Genomic DNA, 19424 nt, shown 5'->3' with positions numbered 1-19424 from the left:
CTGAGTAAGATGCCCTCACTTCCTGCCCTCCCTGGGTACAGAGACACACATGCTCACCAGCATGGGACACCAGGGTGTGTAGCCATCACATGGGGCAAATTCACCCACAGCTCCTGTACAAGAATAGAACAAGAGTTTGGTAATTTGGGGAGAAAGGCGCTGACCTGAAGTCAGTTTGGGATGGAGGTAAGGAGAAGAAACCTTCTCATGTCTGCAAGGTGGTGATGAAGGTGGAGCTCGGTTCCTTACACAGTGGGAGGGCAAGAGTTGAAACAGGAGAGGATCAGAGTGGATACAAGGACATTTTCCCCACGAGGACAGCCCAGCAACGAGCAGGTTGCCTGGGGGGGTTGTTCCAGCTCCTCCTTGGGAGTTTGCAGGGCAAAGCCCTGGCGTGACCCCAATTTGGGAAGGAGGCTGGACAGGAGCTGCAGTCCTAATTGCTCCATGGCTCCCGGGAGGGGACTTGCTTTGTCTCTAGTGGGACACTTTCGCAAAGTGTCTGTGCGCTGCCAGCCCTCCATTTCCCACTCCCATCCCCTCCCCCAGCCCCCTTCCCTCCCAGTGTTCAGGCGGCCCCTTCCAGCCCGGGGCGAGGCCGGGGCTGGGACCGGCAGCTCCCGGATTCCAGCCCTGGCGTGTCGGGGAGGTGATGGGCAGGCAGCGAGGAGGCAACAGGAGGGAGGCAGCGGGGAGGCAACAGGAGGGAGGCAGCGGGGAGGCTGGCCCGGGGACCCTGCCCGGCTCCGCCCCGGGACCCGCGTCCAGGCGCCGGGACCGCTCCCCCTGCCACCGCCCCGAGAGGGAGGAAGGAAGGAAGGAAGGAAGGAGGGAAGGAGGGAGGGAAGAGGGGAGGGAGGGAAGAGGGGAGGGAGAGAAGGAGGGAGGGTGGGAGGATGACAGCGCCGTGAAGAAAAGCAGGGGACCCGCTGCCCTCCCTCCTCCCGCACGGCAGGACCAGGCGGAGCTCGCCCCGCGGAGCGGCCGCCGGCCGGGTAGGTGCAGCTGGGGCCGCGAGTGGTGGGGCCAGAGCCGGAGTGCAAGTGGGAACCGGGACCGGAGCGCGAACCGGGAGCGATGGGCAGCGGGAGCCCCGGGGCTCGGTGGCGGATGGCGGCGGGGGTCGGGCCTTTCCCTTCGGGCACGGAGGGGAGTTGCGGGAAGTTAGGAGAGCGAAGAGCAGCCCCTTCCCCGACACCACCCCCCACCCACCTCCGGAGCAGGGGGAGCCGGGCCGAACCGGGGGCGGCGGAGCCGGGGGCTCGGCAGCTGCATCCCCTGAACGCCGGGGCGGTCCCGGGCTCCGCCGGCTCCTTTGTGCTCCCTTCGGCCTCGGCCGCTCCTTTGTCTCCGTGCAGACCCCCACCCCTCCACCGCCCGGTCCCGCAGCGGGGCAGCGGCTGGCGGTGCTTCCCCGTGGGTCGGGCAGTCGGGTACCAGCACCCTGCCCTGGGAAGAAGAAGTCCTCTCAGCGCCGGAGCGCCCTAGCAGCGCGCTCCAGTGCTTTCTCTTAGGGAGGGAAAGGGGGAAAAAAAAGGGAAGAAAATAATAATGGAAAGGAGGGCGAGGTCTGGGCTGCCACGCCGAGCTCCCGTCCAGAGAGAAGCGCGGCTGGGGCGAGGAAAGGAGACTTTCTCCCCACGATCTCCGAGTTGCATCATCCGGCCTGTCAGCCTCTACCAAGAAGCGCTGGAAAGTTGTCCTCACCCTTTCCCCTCCTGCCCCGAGGCAGCTGAAGCACCCAGGAGAACCCCCGGCCGGCTCAGCCACCATCAGGGCAGCAGCTTTTCTCCTGACGCTGGGTTACCAACACCCCAAAGGCTCCGGGCACCCAGATGGGACCTTTCTGGCATGGGGTTTACCTTGGCAGGGAAAGGGCCACTTGGGCAGAGTCTCTGCCTAGCACCTGCGGGGATTTTGGCAGCTGCTTCTGGCCGTGTCCATTCTGCCCACCACGGGAATCTAGCCTGGCTTTGGTCCCCAGGGAAGAGTTTCTCCTTTTCCATACAATTGTTTTGGTTGGAAAAGAACTTCAAGACATGATTTTCCCACATCTACCAAGTTGCTTCAGTGTAGGACTTGTTTCCACATCCCAGGTCTCCCTGCACTGTCAGGACCTGGGCACAGATTGCACTTTCCCAAGGGCAGCAGGGATTCACTGTTTCCCAGTGAGCATCTCTCACCACCAGTCTCCTCTCAGAGGTCCACACAGAATTACAGACATTTGTCTTAAGGTGAAAAGGTGGCAGAACAGGGCACAGAGAAAACAGTGTCCCTAGCTTTTGTGGTAGGTTCAGCAGAGGAGCTCCCAGGCTAGTGTGGACCAGCGGGAAGGAGTGCAGGGTGATGGGAGGGACTGTGGCCTCTGTACCCCAAAGAAAGGGCTCATTGAGGCAGGGATGGGCACTTGTGGTTCCCAGCACAGCCGGGGGCCACCAGCATGCACAGCGGCTGGCATTGTGCTGCCAGCACTGAGCAAGGGGGGCCAGGACGTCCTCTCTCCTTGGTGGTCGTCTCCCCAGGCTCCCTGAGTGCCCAACAGGTTGGCAACTTTGGTTGTGCATCTTCACTGGAGATGGTTCTGTGAAACCTACCCCAGCAGCATCCCAGGTTTCCAGCAAGTTGGCTTCAAGGTTGTAGGCTTATGAGCCAGCTCAGCTGGTCCCCGCTGGCTCCTGCTCCAGATCAAACCAGGGCAACGTAGCCCAGGTGAAGTATTTTGCTCTCATGCCCAGCACTAATGTCTGTGAAAATCCCATAGCATTCACCAGGGCAGCAGTAGCAGCTCTCTTCTCTGCTGGGCCAGGAGAAAGCATCCAGCATCTTCAGATGCCACCTGTGGTGAGGGAGAGCAAACACCACTCTGTCCTAGGCTGGTCCCATCGCTGGCATTACTGTGGCTGACACCAGCCTCTAAATCCCTTCTGGGCAACACTTTTTGGGACACAAGGAGCAAGGACAGTTCACCTGGGTCATCCTGAAGCTCCATGTGCCTCCTCAGGGGGCTAGTAAACAGTGGACAGAGGACAATTTTGTGCACCTGGAGTTTGATAGCACATGCAAGGAAAAGCGAGTTGTTGAACTGGTGCTTGTTTGTACCGATGCCTGCTGCCGCCCTGATGAATGCAAGGAGATCTTCAGGGACATCAGAGCTCGGCATGAGGGTAAAATCCCACATCTGGGCTGTGTTGCCCTGGTTTAATCTGGACCAGGAGTCAGCAGGGATCAGCTGAGATGGCTACAACCTTGAAGCCTGAGCATTAACCTCCCCAGTCCACACCTGCATGCTTCACTTCCTCCGGGTGGCTTTTCTCAGTCTCCACAGTTAAGAGGACCAAGCTAAGGCAGGTTGAAGGCTTGAGGGGCAGCACCTGGAAGGGAATGGGGAGAAGAAACAAACATGGCCCCTGTGTAAATTTAAGGGACTGGATATGTAGAGGGGCAAACCCACAGTCATGTCCCTGGAGAGCTGCCCAATCTAGAGGACATAGCCCCTGCTGACACCAGGGCTTCTCTGTGTCCCTGTGGAACAGGCTGGGGATGCCACAGCTTCCAGCACCCTGTCGCTGCCTAAAGCCAGGAGAATTTTGCATCCCCAGCTTTCTCCTCCAGTGGACAGTTTCCAGGATTCAATCTGATGAAGCCTGGGGCTATTCTAGGCAAGTTTACAAACAACATAGGAGGTGACTGGTTTTTGGGGGGTTTTCTTGGTTGGTTGGTTGGTTGGTTTGGAGGTTTTTGTTTTGGTGGGGGTTTTGGTTTGGTTTTTTAATCTTCTTTCCCCTTGTTTTAGCTTGAATACCCATTTTAAAGCAGAATACCTGCCCAGGCATCCTCCTTAGCCATGCTGGGGGCCAAACTGAATTTGCCATGTCTGGGAGGAGAGCCAGGGGCAGGATCAGAATTGTTGGGAGATGAAAGCAAAAGGGGAAGTGTCAGCGGCGTTTTTCCCAAGGCCAGCCTCGGGAGGAAGGCGGGTGCGGAAACAGTGGATAGGCTAAATACAGAGGGGGCTCAGGGTGGGGCTTTTTTTCCCAGGTTGCAGACAGAGAGCAGCAGAGAGAGCACAGAAATGTCCCTGTGCCTTATCTCTTTGTTGTTCCCTCGCCGTGTCTCGCTGGCTGGCGTTGCCGCTCTTTATCTGATAAAGCAAAGCATCGCCAAGGGAATTACTCCAGGGGAAGCTGCAGGGCCCCCCAGGCTCCCTTCACCCGGGAGCCAGACAGGGACAGACAGGGGCAGATGGGGGCTGGATGGACAGAGGGATATCGGGCAGGGAAGCAGCTTACAAGTAGGTGCTTTGCCGTGTTCCTCCTCCAGAGCTCGGTTGTTGCCTGTTGAGTCACCGGAGGAAAATGTGACTTCATCCAGTTGCACCTCCAGCTGGCTTTCCCCATCAGCCCGCAGGCGTCTTTCCTTTCCTGGATCCCACCCCCCTAAGGTGTTCAGGGCAGCCAGAGGAGGAGGATTGGAGCCCCAGGGCTTCAGGAAAGATCCTCCCTTTCCCAAAACCCAGCCAAAAACCTCTGGCTTCATTCTCCTAAGAAGGGAGTCCTGCGAAACACCTTCCAGAAGCGTGACAGGAGCATCCCTTCTCTTCTTCTCACCATAAAGCCTTGCCCCGGGGCTGTGCTGCTCTTCTCACCCCACCTATAACATCAGTGGGAGCACCCATCCGGTGACTTGCTGCAGCAGGCTTGGAGTGATTTGGTATCTTATTTACTGTCTGAGTCCGTCCTTCTTGCTGTGGCAGGGTTAAACTAGCTTGCTAGTAGTGGAGGATATCCATCCCAGCAGCTTTGCATGGGAACAAAACCCCAACCACCGCCTCCCCACAGCAAAAGCCCCTTTGCTGGCTCTGACTCAGCTGGGAAATCCACAGAGCCTTTTATCATCTCGACAGTGGGAATTGTTGCCTTCCCTGCAGAAATGAGAAGCATTCACATCCTGAGGGATAGGAAAAAGCAGGGAGCAGCACCGGGGGAATTCCCTCCAGCCACGTGTGCTGCCTTCCAGGGTGTCTCAGCTTGGTGCTCATAGAAATATTTCCACCTTGCCTTGAGACGTGTGGGGTAAGAGGTTGAACATTGGCTGGCTGCTGCCTGCTGTCACAAAAGATGATGTCCGTCTGTCTGTCTTTCTGCTCACACTGGTGGGCGTCCCTGGGGCAGTGGCAGCATCCTGGCAGCTCTCCCCACACCTCCTGGCCTGGTGGAGCCCCAGCAAAGCGGCCGGAGGGGAGCGCGCGGGGTGCACAGAGCCCCTCTGTTCCTGCTCACAAAGGGACGTTTGTGGCTCAATCACTGCTCCGTCCGGGCTGCGCCTCACGGGCCCCACGTGGAAGAGCTTTAGGATGCCAAACAGTCCCAGCCAGCCTCCCTGGGTCACCCTGTGTGTCCCCCAGCCTCATGGCTCAGCCCTGCGAGGGCCCCTGCGCCTGTCGCCGCTGCTCTGCGGGTCCCAGGCAGGACGCTTGCAGCCGGCTGTTTATTTAACGAATTATGTCTGGGCTGAGCCTGTGAATCAAGAGGTTTTGCCAGCACTGCTGGAAATGGCTCCCTGTGTCATCCCCACCAAACATTCCTGCTCTGTGGCTCTTTGGTGGTCGGTCAGCTGGAGGCATTGAAGGGGGAAAATCCTCGTCTGGCTTTGCCCAGGGATTTTGTCTGAGCAAGCGGTCGATGCCTTCCCCTCCGCTGTCTGCACGTTCCAGGCAGTGAGGGGACAAACCCCTGCCTCGGCGCGGGGGAGGGCAGGGATGCAGACCACTGTCGCCCCTCCCTGGGATGCCACAAAGCCTAAAGTCCTTTGCAGCAGCAAAGCCAGGGGCTCTGCAGGCACCGAGAGACGCGGCCACACGCCCGAGGGCTTTGTGTATTTTATTTCTCCGCTCGGTTGCTCAAGTACTCCGACAAGTCCTGTCATCACGGGGACACCGAGCGGGACCCAGGAGGGGGGACTCGGGGGCGGTGCGGCAAAAGGCACCTGCCCCGGCTGCTGGCCTGTCCCAGAGGAGCCATGTGCTGACAAACTAAACTAACAGGGCTGTTAAACACACACACAAACGTGTGCAGGGGGGTGGTGGGGCCGCTGGCAGCAGCGGGAAGGAGGGAGCCGGGGAACTGCCATGGAAGGGCTCGGGAGCTGCCGGCGGCTTTGCGGGATCCTCGCGTCCCACCGAAGCTCCAGTTTCCTGGGTGCGTGGGCGCGGATGTCTCTTTTTAGCAGCTTTTGCTGGGAAAGGAGTGGCTCAAAGCCAGGCTCTGGGAAGCGAGTGGCTTACTGAAGCCAGAAAACTCCTGGTCCTCCTGCAGAGAGAGCTGGGGACGAGGCAAGGCTAAGATGCTGCCCCCGCCGCGGGGCACGTCCCGGCGGGAGGGACATGCAGTGAGCCAACACCAAAAAAAGCACATTTCGGCGGCGGGCGGGGTTCGGATGTGACGCAATGCCTGGCAGAACTTCCCTGCTCCACACCCTGCCGGGGTCTTATCTGGGTCTTTTCTCCCCTCCGGCAAACCCTGGGGACCCTCGAAGGACTGGGCTCTTGCCGGGCTCCCTTCCTTCACCCCTGAAAGCAAGGGTGGGATAGGCTGCCAGGGTCACGCTGGCAGCAGCCAAACCGAAGCTAAACAGACTTTCCCTGAGTCACCAAAAGTCTGGCCAAGAAAACAAGACAAGCAAACAGCATCTACCCACGTGGCCGGCAGGCCGCCGGCGTGCAAACCAGCCGCCAGGTAGCAGCCACCGGCAAGCCCCACACCTGGAAACCTGCACACAATACATGTGCTGGCCCCCAAAATCGCCACCATGACCCACTTGGGATGTGGCTCCATGCAACTCAGGGCAGCTTACATCATCACTTTGATTTTGTCGGTGCTGGGAGGAGGAAGAAGAGGAGGGAGGATGCGGGGGGGTTGGGGGGGGCTTTGCTGCTGAGGGGGGATGCTGAGTGTCCCAGTGGGGGGTGCATCCTGCATAAAGCAGCTGCAGTATCATTTGGGGGAGGGGGGTTTCTTTTCAGAAAAGGCTCCCATGAGCATTTTACACCCCCAACGGCACTGGCAGCAGCAGTTTCCGCCCCTCTGTATTTCCTGGAAGCCTTTTGGGTTTCATTTTCAGTGCTGAGCAGCCGCCACTGCTGTGCCGCAGCCCCACACCAAGGCCCGACGGCAGAGCCTGCATGCCTGCCCAAAAGTAGCTCTTTCTGGAGTATGGGAACCAGCATGCTCCATGGATCAGGATGAGGAGCTGCTCTCACACCCGAGAGGGCTCTTGTTGCTGGCAGCAGGATTTTTGGCTGGTGAGGAGCAAGCAGCTGTTGAGGCATCAGGATTGGGTTTCAGGGCTGGCAGGGGTGCAGGAAGGGGTACAGGAAGGGGTCCCATTGGGAGATGTGTTTTGCAGCCAGTGGGGTCTTCAGGCAGCTGCTCCTTGTAGTCAGGATGGGAGCATTAGGGAGGACCTTCCCCCCATTGTACTGCTCTTGTTGAGACCTCACTGGCTTTCCTTTGTGGGGTCATTCTCTGGCCTCTGGCCCACACAGAGCCACCACCATGCTGACCCTCCTTCTCCTCACAGGCAGGGCAGCCCCGAGCAGGGCCAGTGGGGCAAAGAATGCCAAGTGGCTAGCCCAGGACACCTCCCTGGTAGGCCTGAGGGACGTGCGTGTGTCCCCCATGGAGATCCGACGCGCTTTGCCCCAGGATTTCCGGGAGCTGCTGTACTGCCTGAAGATGAGGAGCAAGTATGCCATCCTGCTGGTCTTTGTGGTCGGCCTCATCATCATCGAGAAGGAGAACAACTTCATCTCCAGGTAGGGAGCCACCCTACTCCTTAAACCCTTTCTCCCCCACACATGCTGAGCTCCTGTGCAGAAGGACCACCCCCCCCAGATGCCTTGCTGGGACATGGGGGGGTTGTCCTGCTCTCCTCCAGGCTGAGCTGGGTCTCCCCACAGGGTGTCAGACAAGCTGAAGCAGTCCCCACAGGCACTGGCAGAGGCCAACAGCACAGAGGCCAGCCCACCGCTGACTGAGAACGGCTCCCTCGCCTCACTGCAAGAGCTGGATGCTGCCTTCTCCCAGCTGAGGTCCCACCTGCGCAACATCACCCTGCAGCTGGTGGGTGATGAGGACACCAGGCCACGGCGTCACGTCCTGCTGATGGCCACCACCCGCACCGGCTCCTCCTTTGTGGGTGAGTTCTTCAACCAGCAGGGCAGCATCTTCTACCTCTTTGAGCCCCTCTGGCACATCGAGAGGACAGTGACCTTTGAGCCAGGGGGAGCCAACGCGGTGGGCTCGGCCTTGGTCTACCGGGATGTCCTCAAGCAGCTCCTCCTCTGTGACCTCTACATCTTGGAGAGCTTCATCTCCCCAGCCCCCGAGGACCACCTGACGCCCTTCATGTTCCGTCGGGGCTCGAGCCGCTCGCTCTGTGAGGATCCTGTCTGCACATCCAGCGCCAAGAAGGTCTTTGAGAAGTACCACTGCAAGAACCGCCGCTGCGGCCCCCTCAACATCACCCTGGCCGTCGAGGCGTGCCGGCACAAGCAGCACGTGGCCCTGAAGACGGTGCGCATCCGGCAGCTGGAATTCCTGCAGCCGCTGGTGGAGGACCCTCGGCTGGACGTCCGCATCATCCAGCTGGTGCGGGACCCCCGGGCCGTCCTGGCCTCCCGCATGGTGGCCTTCTCCGGCAAGTACGAGACCTGGAAGAAGTGGGCGTCTGAAGGGGAGGCTCCTCTCCAGGAGGAGGAGGTGCAGCGGCTGCGGGGCAACTGCGAGAGCATCCGGCTGTCAGCAGAGCTGGGGCTGCGGCGGCCGGGCTGGCTGCGGGGTCGCTACATGCTGGTCCGCTATGAGGACGTGGCGCGGGCGCCCTTGCAGAAGGCAGAGGAGATGTACCGCTTTGCCGGGCTGCCCCTCACCCCCCAGGTGAAGGAGTGGATTGGCAAGAACACTCAGGCACCCCACGACGGCAGCGGCGTTTACTCCACCCGCAAGAACTCCTCCGAGCAGTTTGAGAAGTGGCGCTTCAGCATCCCCTTCAAGCTGGCGCAGGTGGTGCAGGACGCCTGCGCCCCAGCCATGCAGCTCTTTGGCTACAAGCTGGCCAGCAGCCCTGCTGCGCTGGCCAACCGCTCCTTCAGCCTGCTGGAGGAGGCACAGCCCTCCTGGGTCACGTAACTGGGTGTGGGGGAATTATGGCAGCGGGGAATGAGGGGCTGTGGCCATGCTCCCGGCTGGCCCAGAGAAGACCAGAGGGGTCCCTGCTCCTGGAGAGGCTCCTCACTGCTGCTGAGTGGAAATCGGCAGCTCCAGGAGCCAAAGCATCCTGGCAGAGCCAACCCCAGCATCCTGCAGAGCCTGGATGACACAGTTTCTCCAGGAACTGGGAAGTCAGAAGGGTGAGGGATGGTGGGGAAAAGCAGGGGGGGATTGGCACTGGGGCCACCTCCCCAGCTCAGGGACTGCACCAAGAAAGAGGAAGGTGAGGACAAGTGGAGGGTGGCAGGACCGGGCACCTCCACATTGCCACTACCCCTGTCTAGGATGAGGCAAGAACGAGACACCCCCATGGTGCCAGCAAGGACCCGGACCCCAGAGGCCTTACTGGTTTAGTGCCTTCATACACCAGAACAGACTGGGAAGTGCCCCAGAGCTCCAGCCAGCCCTTGGGCTGCAATGACACGAGGTGACTTTGAGGTTTGGAGCTCTCCAAAGTTGGTTTTGGGGATGTGGGCTTTGGGTTATTTTGCCTTTTTTTCTCCTGTGTACTTGCATACCAGGATGGCCAGGCTGATTGACTTATTTATTGTGGTGAAAAAGAGAGGGAGGCGGGTTGAGGAGCTAAGCCCAAAAACCAGAGCAGCACAATGTGCTACAACAGAACAGACACCCAGAGCTGAGGTGGTTCTGGGGGCACGTTTTGGGCAGGGATTGCCACAGGATCCCAGGAGAGCCCCTGGGGAGACTGAGGGGCTATAAACCCCCCAGACGCTCAGCGGAACACGGTCAGTGCCAGGGCTGCAGCCACCCCGCACGGGAGCCACCCTGAACTTCGGTGCCTACTGGAAGGTGGTTGGATTTATTTAATTAAAAAACTGAAAATGCATCAGCACAGAGCCCAAAGCATCTCCTGTCTCCTTGGCTGGCATTTGGGTGGGCCCACAGCCCAGGGAGAGCCCCAGAAATACTCGCCAGCAAGCACCAGTGGGTGACTGGGTACCTGGTAGAGAGGCACAGGGAGTTCTGGGGTGTTTGCCCCATGCAAATGTTCACCCGGTAATAGCCTGGTGCTGCACACATTTAATGAATTAGAATGGCTATTTTTAGTCCACTTTGCAGCACAACGTTTTACTCCCCATGTAATGTTGGTTGCAGCAGCCACCCAAGGGAGAAAACGAGCATTTTGGTGGTCGTTTCAACCTAAGGCTTGCTGGGGAGCCCTGGGGGCAGCTCTGAGGGGTCCCCACTGCTCCTCAAGCGTGGCCAGCAGCACCGAGTTGCCTTTCTCCAGCCAGAACTGTCAGACAAAAGCAAAACTAAGTCAAAGGAGGCCGTGGCAGCGGCTGGCCACAGCTGGGCTGCGTTTCTGTCGGCGGAGGGCGGCCGGGAGGAACGCGTTGGGGCTCCGGCGAGGAGCTGCGGCTGGGGCGAGCTCACAAAAGCCACGTTTTTGACCCAAGAAGAAGAACAGAGGCAGCATTGAAGGAGAAGCGGGGCCGGCTGGTGGGGAGCAGCCATGCTGGAGCCCTGGGCGGCCGCCTGTGCCGGCCGGGGATGGTTTTCTGAGCGCAGCAGCCTCGCTCACCGGGGAGCACCTGGCCTCAGGGGGTGAATTCAGGGTGCTAGATGCCGGCCGGCTGGGAAGAGGGTGCAGAAGTGTGGGTGATACCCTCATCAATGGAGAGCCATCAAACCCCTCCCTGCCTCGCAGGCAATTCTTAGCATCTCAAGTGGCCCTGAGTTGCCAAATGAATCGGGTTTTGTTTGGAGGCTTTCCCGCTGGGAAAGCGGCAGGGTCAGCAAGGTCGGCTGGGTACCCCGCAGCTGCCTGCTGGGAAAATCCCACAGAGCTTGGTCAGCACAAGGGGGAGCACAGCTGGACCCTGGGCAGTGCTTACAGGCAAACACCTCTCCTGTGTTTATGCAAAAGTGCCCACGAGGTTGACTTTTGCAAAGCAAATAAAGTTTTCAATTAATTGTTGCTTTGCAAAACAGCACGAAGGGTAAAGAGCTGCTCAGCTGCTGGAGCCAGGGAGGGGATGATGGTGCCCAGCGTTCCCTGCCCCTTCCCACCCCACCCTGGCTTGGGCAAAGCAAAGTTTAGGGTGCAAGGACAGACAAAGGAACGTACAAGGCAAGCGGGGAGGGAAGGTGAAACCGGACTGAGGTGAGGTCCAAGGCGATGGTGACAACTTCTCATTCTCACCTGCACTGCCTGCACAGCCTCAGCCCCAGCTGGCTCCAGCCTGCTATTTCTAACTAAGCCCCAGCATTTCTTCCTGGACACCCTCCAGCTTCCCATCAAAAATGTCAGAGGACAGAAAGAAAACATGCCCCCGACCCATGCAGATTTCCGCAGGGACTAATTGCTCCCATTAAACCCCTGCAGCCATGACTCCCGCGTGGTGCCAGGCACATTGGGAAATCACAAGGGACACGCGGCTCCTTCCGAGACCAAAGCAGGCAAATTCTACCCGTGCCAACTCGGGGGAAGTTTGTGCCCCTCAGAAGAGGCACCTCCTGCTCACCCTGCCCTGAGTGCTGCCAGGTCTTGCCCTGGTCCTTCCCACTGGGAGGAAAGGCGTGGTTTTGAGAGAAAAGGCACAGATTTGAGAGAAAAGGCATGGCTCTGGGAGTAAAGCACACTAGTGTGTTCAGATAAGCCTGCAGCAGGGACCGCAACAGATGCAGCATCACCCTTCCTCCACCCACACCAACACCAAACCCTCCACATCCTCTTTTCAAGGGGCTTAAGCTCTTAGAAAGAAAACAGCCCCTGGAATGGCTATCCTTCCCTTAAAACAAGCAAATCCCACCCAAGGTTGCTCCTGCCCCTCATTTATAACGAGCCCTGCTCAGTGTCTGCAACTGTGCTGCCTCCAGGCTCACCCACCCAGCTCCACACCTGTATTTTGGGGGCAATTCAGGTGATTTGGTGGTGGTGGTGGTGATGCTTATTATAATTCTGAGACATGTTGTTCAAGGAACCCAGAGCAGTGAAGGGGAGCTGTGTCCTGTAGGACAGAGCCACTAGTTAAAGACAGCTTCTCCTTGGGGTTATTGCAGGTGACAGGAGATGATGTAGCACCAGTGAAAACTTTTATGTGTGTGCTCTTCACCTCTAAATGGGATCTCGCTGGCTCATGCTTCCCTTCACCAGTCTAATCCAGACTTGACTTTGGACAGCAGGGGCACCCTGCTGCTTCTCTGCCTCCTGTTCTGAGACACTTGCTGGGGCCAGACCGGTGTGGCTGGGCTTGCCGTGAAGGGGCAATTCTTGCTTAGAAGATCTTGAGTTAGAAGATGCTGGTGCTCACCAAGTAAGAAAGTGGTCAAGGCAGGCAGGTCTCTGAAATGCCACCTCAGACACCACGCTCTTTAATGCCTGGCCTGGGTGGCAAACTGCTACCAGCAGCTGGCACACTGGGCATCTACTAGGCTGTGAAACCGAGCTGCCAGGCTGGCCCCCAGAAATGCACTAAAAGGCTTTTTTTCCCAGCTCAGCATGAAGTTTATCCCAAACATCAGAAGTGATGGCTGCTCTGCCGGCTGTCCTGGCCCCTTTTCCCCTGCTACTGGCTAGCCCCAGCTCAGTTTAATGCGATCGGATGAGCTAATCCCCCGTGTCCCCTCGCAGCGCTATCCGATGGGATTTCTGGGCTGGAGGGAAACCCATCTCCCACGCAATCTCATGCCCTTTCCCAGCCCCTCTGGCTTCTGCTGGAGGTCAGATTCACCCTTGCCCTTCACTCCATTGCAGGGCTCTGTGTATTGCAGGGAGCTGGTGCATGGCTACGGCCTCACCACCCAAACCTCATGTTGGCAAGGGCACCCATGGGCCAGCAAGGGACCAGGAGCTGCAGCACACATGGACATTTCAGCATTAAATGACAGCCTTGTTTTCTGGTTGGTTTTTTTTTTTTGCTTTAGAGACCAAATGCCTGACCAGACCACATTTCTTGGTTTGCATCCCATATTTATCCTGTAATTGCACCTTTGGACAAAGGCTGCCTGTCTGGGAGGCTGATTTTTTTTAAGGACACAGTTTTATTATACACTGTGCTTTCACTGGAGTGAAATCCTGAGCAGTCAGGGGTGGGGGAGCAGGGAGAAAACTCCCCCCACAATTTAGGGGTGAAAGATGTCCTTCACAAAAACCTGCCCCAAGGGTGCAGGAGCTTGCCCTTCCTTTTCTCAAGGAAAACCCAGCTGCTGACATCCTTTCTGCTTTTCTGCCACCTGATGAGGATTAACACCACAAAACCCCTCTCTGTCTTGTTTCATAAGAGAAAGGTGCCACCCCACCGCCAAGCTGTGGGAGCAGAGGATTTCCAGAGAGGACTTTGCAATCCTTATAGGCAGTCAGCTAAGCTGGATAAAGCTGACTAAGCTCCTTATTGCACCTGCCTGGATCACAGCACAAGAAGAGACAAAGTCCCACAATGTGGCACTGCTATGAAATTCCTAATGGCCATCACTCCCTTGGCTCCGGAGGGGAAGGGAAGATTTGCACCGTGTGAAATCCCAAGGCTGCAGCTGTCTGAGCAGGGGGTTCCTCCAAGGGGAAGGAGCCTGCTTCAATTCCAGGAATGGCCTTGTGGCACTGTCCTGGGACAGAGCAGATCCCTGCTGCCAGCTCCCCATGGCTCCTCTTTTGCATATAAAGACCAGCTGAATAGCAGAGCCCGTTGCATCTCATAGAACGAAGGGACCTTGAAGATCACCTGTCACAGAATCACAGAATCATTCAGGTTGGAAAAGACCCTTGGGACCATCAAGTCCAGCCATTAACCCTACTCTACAATGTTCATCCCTAAACCATAGCCCCAAGCAGTGCATCTAAACGACCTTTAAACACATCCAGGGATGGTGACTCCACCACCTCCCTGGGCAGCCTATTCCAACATCTGACCACTCCTTCTGTCAAAGCATTTTTCCTAATATCCAGTCTAAACCAACCCCGTTGCAGTTTGAGGCCATTCCTTCTTTTCTCTAGCTAATTACCTGTGAGAAAAGACCAGCACCAACCTCTCTACAATCTCCTTTCAGGGAGCTGCAGAGTGATGAGGTCTCCCCTCAGCCTCCTCTTCTTCCAACTAAACAGCCCTACCTCACTCAGTCACTCCTTGTAAGATTTATTCTCCAGGCCCTTCACCAGCTTCATTCCCTCCTCTGCTCCACACCTCCATCTCTCTCTTGTGCCCAAAACTGGACACAATACTCTCACCTTTGGGGTTTTCCTGAATCCCTTTTCCAGGTGGCATCTGCGACCAGTTTCTGGGCTGGCACGTATGGAGGCACTGCCTAGAAATAAAAGTGACTGGCTGGTTCAGCCTGACCAAAATAAGGTGACTTTGGTGCTGTGGTTTATGGGAGGCAGCCAGTGGCTCATCTTCTTGAGCTGATGTCACTGCAAAATGGGCAATGGAAAATGGAGTTTGCTGAGGAGAGAGTAAATAAAACAGGTCCTTTGCTAAAAGTAAATTTTATTTGTAAGGTACAAAAGAGCCAGTGTTGATGTTTAAAATCAGCCAGGAACTGGTCTGGATTGATTTTGTTTTTCCAGGCAATTCTTTGCCCTGGACTGATCTGACCCCATCCTGGCTGCAGCAGAGTTTCCAAGGTGTGCAGGGTGACCAGAACAACCGTGGGACAAAACAGGGAGCCCCCAGGGCAGGTGGCAAAGATGGGTGATGGTCTAGCAGTGAGCAATCCCTCCCCTCCCCCCTGGAAGACATGAAAATGCCCTTTTCCATGAATCACAGCCCTGAGGTAAGGAGCCGGAGGGAGGGCTGCAGAGATGCTGCTGCCGCTGCTGGGGCTGTCACTGGATGATGTGCAGGCAGTGTCTGCTGGCAGAGGGAATGTAGTGCATGAGGCTGCTGATTCAGAAGGGGAGAAGCACTCTTGTCCTTGGGTTTGCAGAGAGAGCTGCTAGCCAGACACGCAGTCACAGTCTCCTCAGGAGCAAGTTTGATGGTCTTTATTAAATCCTGAATCATCTGTTTGTGAGGGTTGTTTTTCCCTCCCACTCTGAGGCCAGGAAGAGCTGCAGCTGGGACAAGTCTCCTTTGGTTTTAGAGCAGAGGTATTGCCAGAAGGAGGACAAACAGGACCTCTCCAGCAGCTCAGACTTGGCCAGGAGGGATGGGGCTTTCAGGATGGCCCAGGGAGTGAAAGCAGCTCTCTGGAGGAGACCAAAAGGAGGGATCATAGAATCACAGAATTCTTTCAGTTGGAAAAGACCTCTAAGATTGAGTCCAACCATCAGCCTAAGACCACCATGGCCATTAAACCATGCCCCCAAGTGCCATGTCCACATGCTTCTTGAACACCTCCAGGGCTGGTGACTCCAGCTCCTCCCTGTATAGACTGTTCCAATGCCTGGCAACTCTTTCAGGAAATAATTTTTTCCTGATATCCAACCTAACCCTCCCCTGGCACTATTTCAGGCCATTTCTTCTCATTATATCACCTGATACTAGGGAGAAGAAACCACCCCCCACCTCACTCCAACCTCCAGGATTTCAGGGAGTTGCAGAGACCAGTGAGGTCTCCCCTCAGCCTCCCCTTCTCTAAACAACCCCAGTTCCCTCAGCTGCTCCTCACAAGACCTGGTCTCCAGACCCTTCACCAGCTTTCTTAATGCTCCTCCAACCTGCCAAGGGCTAATGCAAAGGTAGAGAGGACAACCCAGCCTGATGCTCACGGTGGGCAAAACAAGGAGGAGTAGGCTTACAGAAATTTCAGGTTAGCACACAGCAGGGTCACTCCTGGCACCCTAAGGTCTTCACACATAGCACTATTGTACCCATCCTTTGACTGATGATACTCAGAGGGCTGTCTGTTAGCCCTGGCTAGTGTCAGATGAAGCCTGATGAGGGAGGACACAGCTATGGGTACATAACCACACTGCCTGCGCAGCGTCTCGGAGCTGCAGAGGTGGGGCAGGAGCATCCTGCCAACCCCTTTCCCCGCACCTCTCGCTTTCCTCTGGACCCCTGCCATCCTGCAGGGAGCCTGTAATGAGCCAGGGCAAGCTGATTGCTGCCCCCAGCCTCCCCACCTGTCTCTGACATACAGATCACCGGCAGAAGACAAAAACCCTCTCTGAAGCTGAGCAGCTCTTACTGCAGCTGCCCGTTTGCAGCCGGATGGAGAAATATCATCCAAACAACACATTTGCCAACACTCAGCATGCACCTGCGTGCAGAAAGCTGCCTCTGACCACAGTTTTGAGCACTCAGAATTTCTCCCCATTTGCCTGGAGTTGGTTGTGAGGTTTCACAAAGGCTCCTTTTACCCTCCCGTTTGCTTTGGGCACTCTTTTTGGCCACTAGCCCTGCCTTGCTTGTTGATGCATCCCCAACTCACCAGCCCAGAAGTTTTCTACTCTTTTCCAATTTAAAGGTGACTCTGATCTTCTGGTGTACAGCCAGATTTACCCCTGTCTGGGAGCAATGTTGTGGAGGACTGTCCTCACTACTGACTTTGTTTTGGTCTGAAGGCAAGCGGAGGACAACCAAACCCACTGCTGGGAACACTTTGCCTTTGCCTTGGAGGCAGAATGAAGATATTTACCTTGTCAGCAATAGAGTTAGGGCAGGGGAACAAAAAGGATCTTTTTCTTTTCAGCAGGTCTGGGGCAAATATATCTGAAGGGGAAACCCCTGTGTCATAGGGGAAGAGAGGGGAGTACTCTTAAAGAACCATGGAATCATTTCAGTTGGAAAACACCTCTGAGACCATCAAGTCCAACTTTCAACCTGAGACCGCCGTGGTCATTAAACCATGTCCTAAAGTGCCACGTATGCATGTCTCTGGAGCACTTCCAGGAAGGCTGATGACTCCACCACCTCCCTGGGCAGTCTGTTTCAATGCCTGACCACTCTTTCAGGAAAGAAATTGTTCCTATTTTCTCCCAGCAGTGTGTATGTGCTGTAAAATACATGCAAACACCTGGCATGAGAAGTGGAAAACTGCCTCCATAAAAGCCAGGGTTGGGCACCAAGGGGAAGGGGGAGAGGGCAGAAGCATATGGGAAGTAGCAATTCATCCTCAGCCTCCCTGTCTCCTAGCACTACACTTTGGATCCAGTTTTGCTCCTCTTGAGATAAGAGTTTAAATCAGGTTTTGATTGCTGAGTCCATCCAGGTAGAAATGGAAGTGGGATTGATTTGCATCCCCCCCCCCCCCTAGTTTTTGCACTGTATTAACCTTTCCCAAAGCCAGACATTGCCAGGCTATTCCAGCAGCCTTCTCACAGATCTGTGTTTGTGTAGATATCCAGAGAGAGGCCAGGGAGCAGACCTGGAGTGCTGTGACCCTGGGGATACTTCCCAGCCTCTGGATATTTGCAGCTCCTAGATTTCCTGGCCAGAATGGGTGTCTCTGTGTTTGGTAGCTCTGGAGGATTGATCTTCCAGGGATTCATCCAAATTATTTTTCCCAGGTCCTGTGTAGCAAAAAGCACAAACCTGCCATTAGCCGATTTCAGCTGAAGCTGTGGGCTTGCCTGGCAAGGACCTTCCTCTACTCCTAACTTTCCTGTTGGCTGTTCCAGCCCTCTTCTCTCAGCGGTGTTCGGTGCCACACACTGGACTTGGACGCCCATGTCCCATGTCCCCACAGCTGAATCGGCTGCACCCTCTGCTGGCAACGCTGAGTTCAGGCTTTGCTTTGCCTGGAAAAGAGGCAAATCCCTTCCTGTCTCTTACCCACAAAGCTGGAGGGACTTCTCCTTGGGACCCTGCTGGAAAGGGGGTGCAGCATCAGACTGGTGTTCACTGCAGGAGGAATAAGGACCAGAGGGAACCTTCAAGCCGTGATGGGAAGGGGAGCGTGGGGGCAGCTCTGCCAGCTCACAAGGCCACAGTGTGCACAGAAGCTATATTTATCCACATGGCCAGCAGCTATATTTATCTGGAATGCCACAGGAGCCAAAAGTCTTCAGGCTCACTTCCGTGCTGCAGAACACCACGATCTGGATGTCCTTTTCACTGTAAACCTCCTTCTCTGCTACACGCTCCCCTTATCCAAGGACCTTCAGTACTTTTTCAGCCTTTCCCTGTTTCTCCTTACATCCCACCATCTCCAGGAGGGCGATGCTGGGCTCATCTTCCCACCATCCCTCTCACACAGCCCCCTCCGAGCTCCTTTCCCCCCCTGCCACTCAGTGAGAACATCTTCATTTCTCTCTTGGTGACAGGAGCAGACCATCCTTTGGCTGTGCTCCTCACTCTGGCTGCAGTCTTGGTCACTTCATGGATTTCATAATGAGTCCCTCGGAGCCACAAGCCACTGAGGGCTGTGAAACATGAACTCCTGCAGCTAGGGCAGGAGCAGGGCACCCCTCTGCTGACAGCTATCCCTGCAAAGGGGGCATTGAACCAACATGTGTTTAGCCAACATGCACAGCTGAAAAAGGAGAAGAGAGAGCCCCAAACCAAACCAAACCAAACCAAACCAAACCAAACCATCTCTCTCTCTCTCTTTCTTTTTCTCATTTAGATGTTGGATTTGTTTCTTTCTTTCTTTCTTTTAAAGATAAGCTCACAACTCTTACATCATAGAATGGTTTGGTTTGGAATGGACCTTGAAGTTTCACAGAATCACCAAGGTTGGAAGAGACCTCAAAGATCATCAAGTCCAACCTGTCACCACAGACCTCATGACTAAACCATGGCACCAAGTGCCACGTCCAATCCCCTCCTGGACACCTCCAGGGACGGTGACTCCACCACCTCCCTGGGCAGCACATTCCAATGGCAACGCCCCTGACAGAGGCAAGCACATTTTCCACTAGACCGGGCTACTCAAAGCCCTTCCAACCTGGCTTCCAGAGATGGGGTGTCCACAGCCTCTCCAGACAGCCTGTTCCACCCTCACAGCAAAGAATTTCTTCCTAACACCCAGTCTAAACCCGCCCTCTTTGAGTCGTGATGCTGGGGTTTGGCAGGGCTGATTGCACGTCCTCAGCATTAGCAGATCCCCTTCTCTCGCACACCATCCCTCCCTGCAGGCAGGCTGCAGCTGCCACCCCTGAGCCAGCCGGCTCAGCCAGAGCAGGTGCCCTGGTCTCCGTGTGTGCCTTTAAACACAACCGTTGGTGGGTAAGACCCTTACAGCCCCGTTCCCATGAGGAGCATGCGTGTGGGGGTGTGTAAGGAAGCCGAAAGACTCAGTGCTTGTGAC

The 19424-nt window shown here is 56.3% G+C and overlaps 1 protein-coding gene across 2 annotated transcripts; it reads left to right on the top strand.

Annotated features, from left to right (window-relative positions):
- Positions 1-900: 900 nt before the first annotated feature.
- On the top strand, positions 901-9815 carry CHST3 (carbohydrate sulfotransferase 3). Of its 2 annotated transcripts, none has more exons than XM_054174753.1 (3): positions 901-995; positions 7579-7813; positions 7958-9815. In XM_054174753.1, exons 2-3 carry the CDS (start codon positions 7677-7679, stop codon positions 9186-9188), a joined length of 1368 nt encoding a protein of 455 aa, XP_054030728.1. In that variant the 5' UTR covers positions 901-995; positions 7579-7676; the 3' UTR covers positions 9189-9815. The 2 variants fall into 2 exon arrangements, with proteins under 2 accessions (XP_054030728.1, XP_054030727.1); XM_054174752.1 differs by lacking the exon at positions 901-995 and adding an exon at positions 7213-7300.
- Positions 9816-19424: the final 9609 nt, after the last annotated feature.

Source organism: Dryobates pubescens, chromosome 30, assembly GCF_014839835.1.
Source record: "Dryobates pubescens isolate bDryPub1 chromosome 30, bDryPub1.pri, whole genome shotgun sequence".
Classification (NCBI taxonomy): domain Eukaryota; kingdom Metazoa; phylum Chordata; class Aves; order Piciformes; family Picidae; genus Dryobates; species Dryobates pubescens.
This window is presented reverse-complemented; position numbering and strand designations above follow the sequence as displayed.

What these genes read in the sequence shown, in the direction of transcription:
- CHST3 (XM_054174752.1), top strand. Translation starts at nt 7,231, where the DNA reads ATGGATCAGGATGAGGAGCTGCTCTCACACCCGAGAGGGCTCTTGTTG. An exon ending in GGCAGCAGGATTTTTGGCTG is followed by an intron (nt 7,301 to 7,578) that starts GTGAGGAGCAAG and finishes TTCTCCTCACAG; the next exon opens with GCAGGGCAGCCCCGAGCAGG. An exon ending in GAGAACAACTTCATCTCCAG is followed by an intron (nt 7,814 to 7,957) that starts GTAGGGAGCCAC and finishes GTCTCCCCACAG; the next exon opens with GGTGTCAGACAAGCTGAAGC.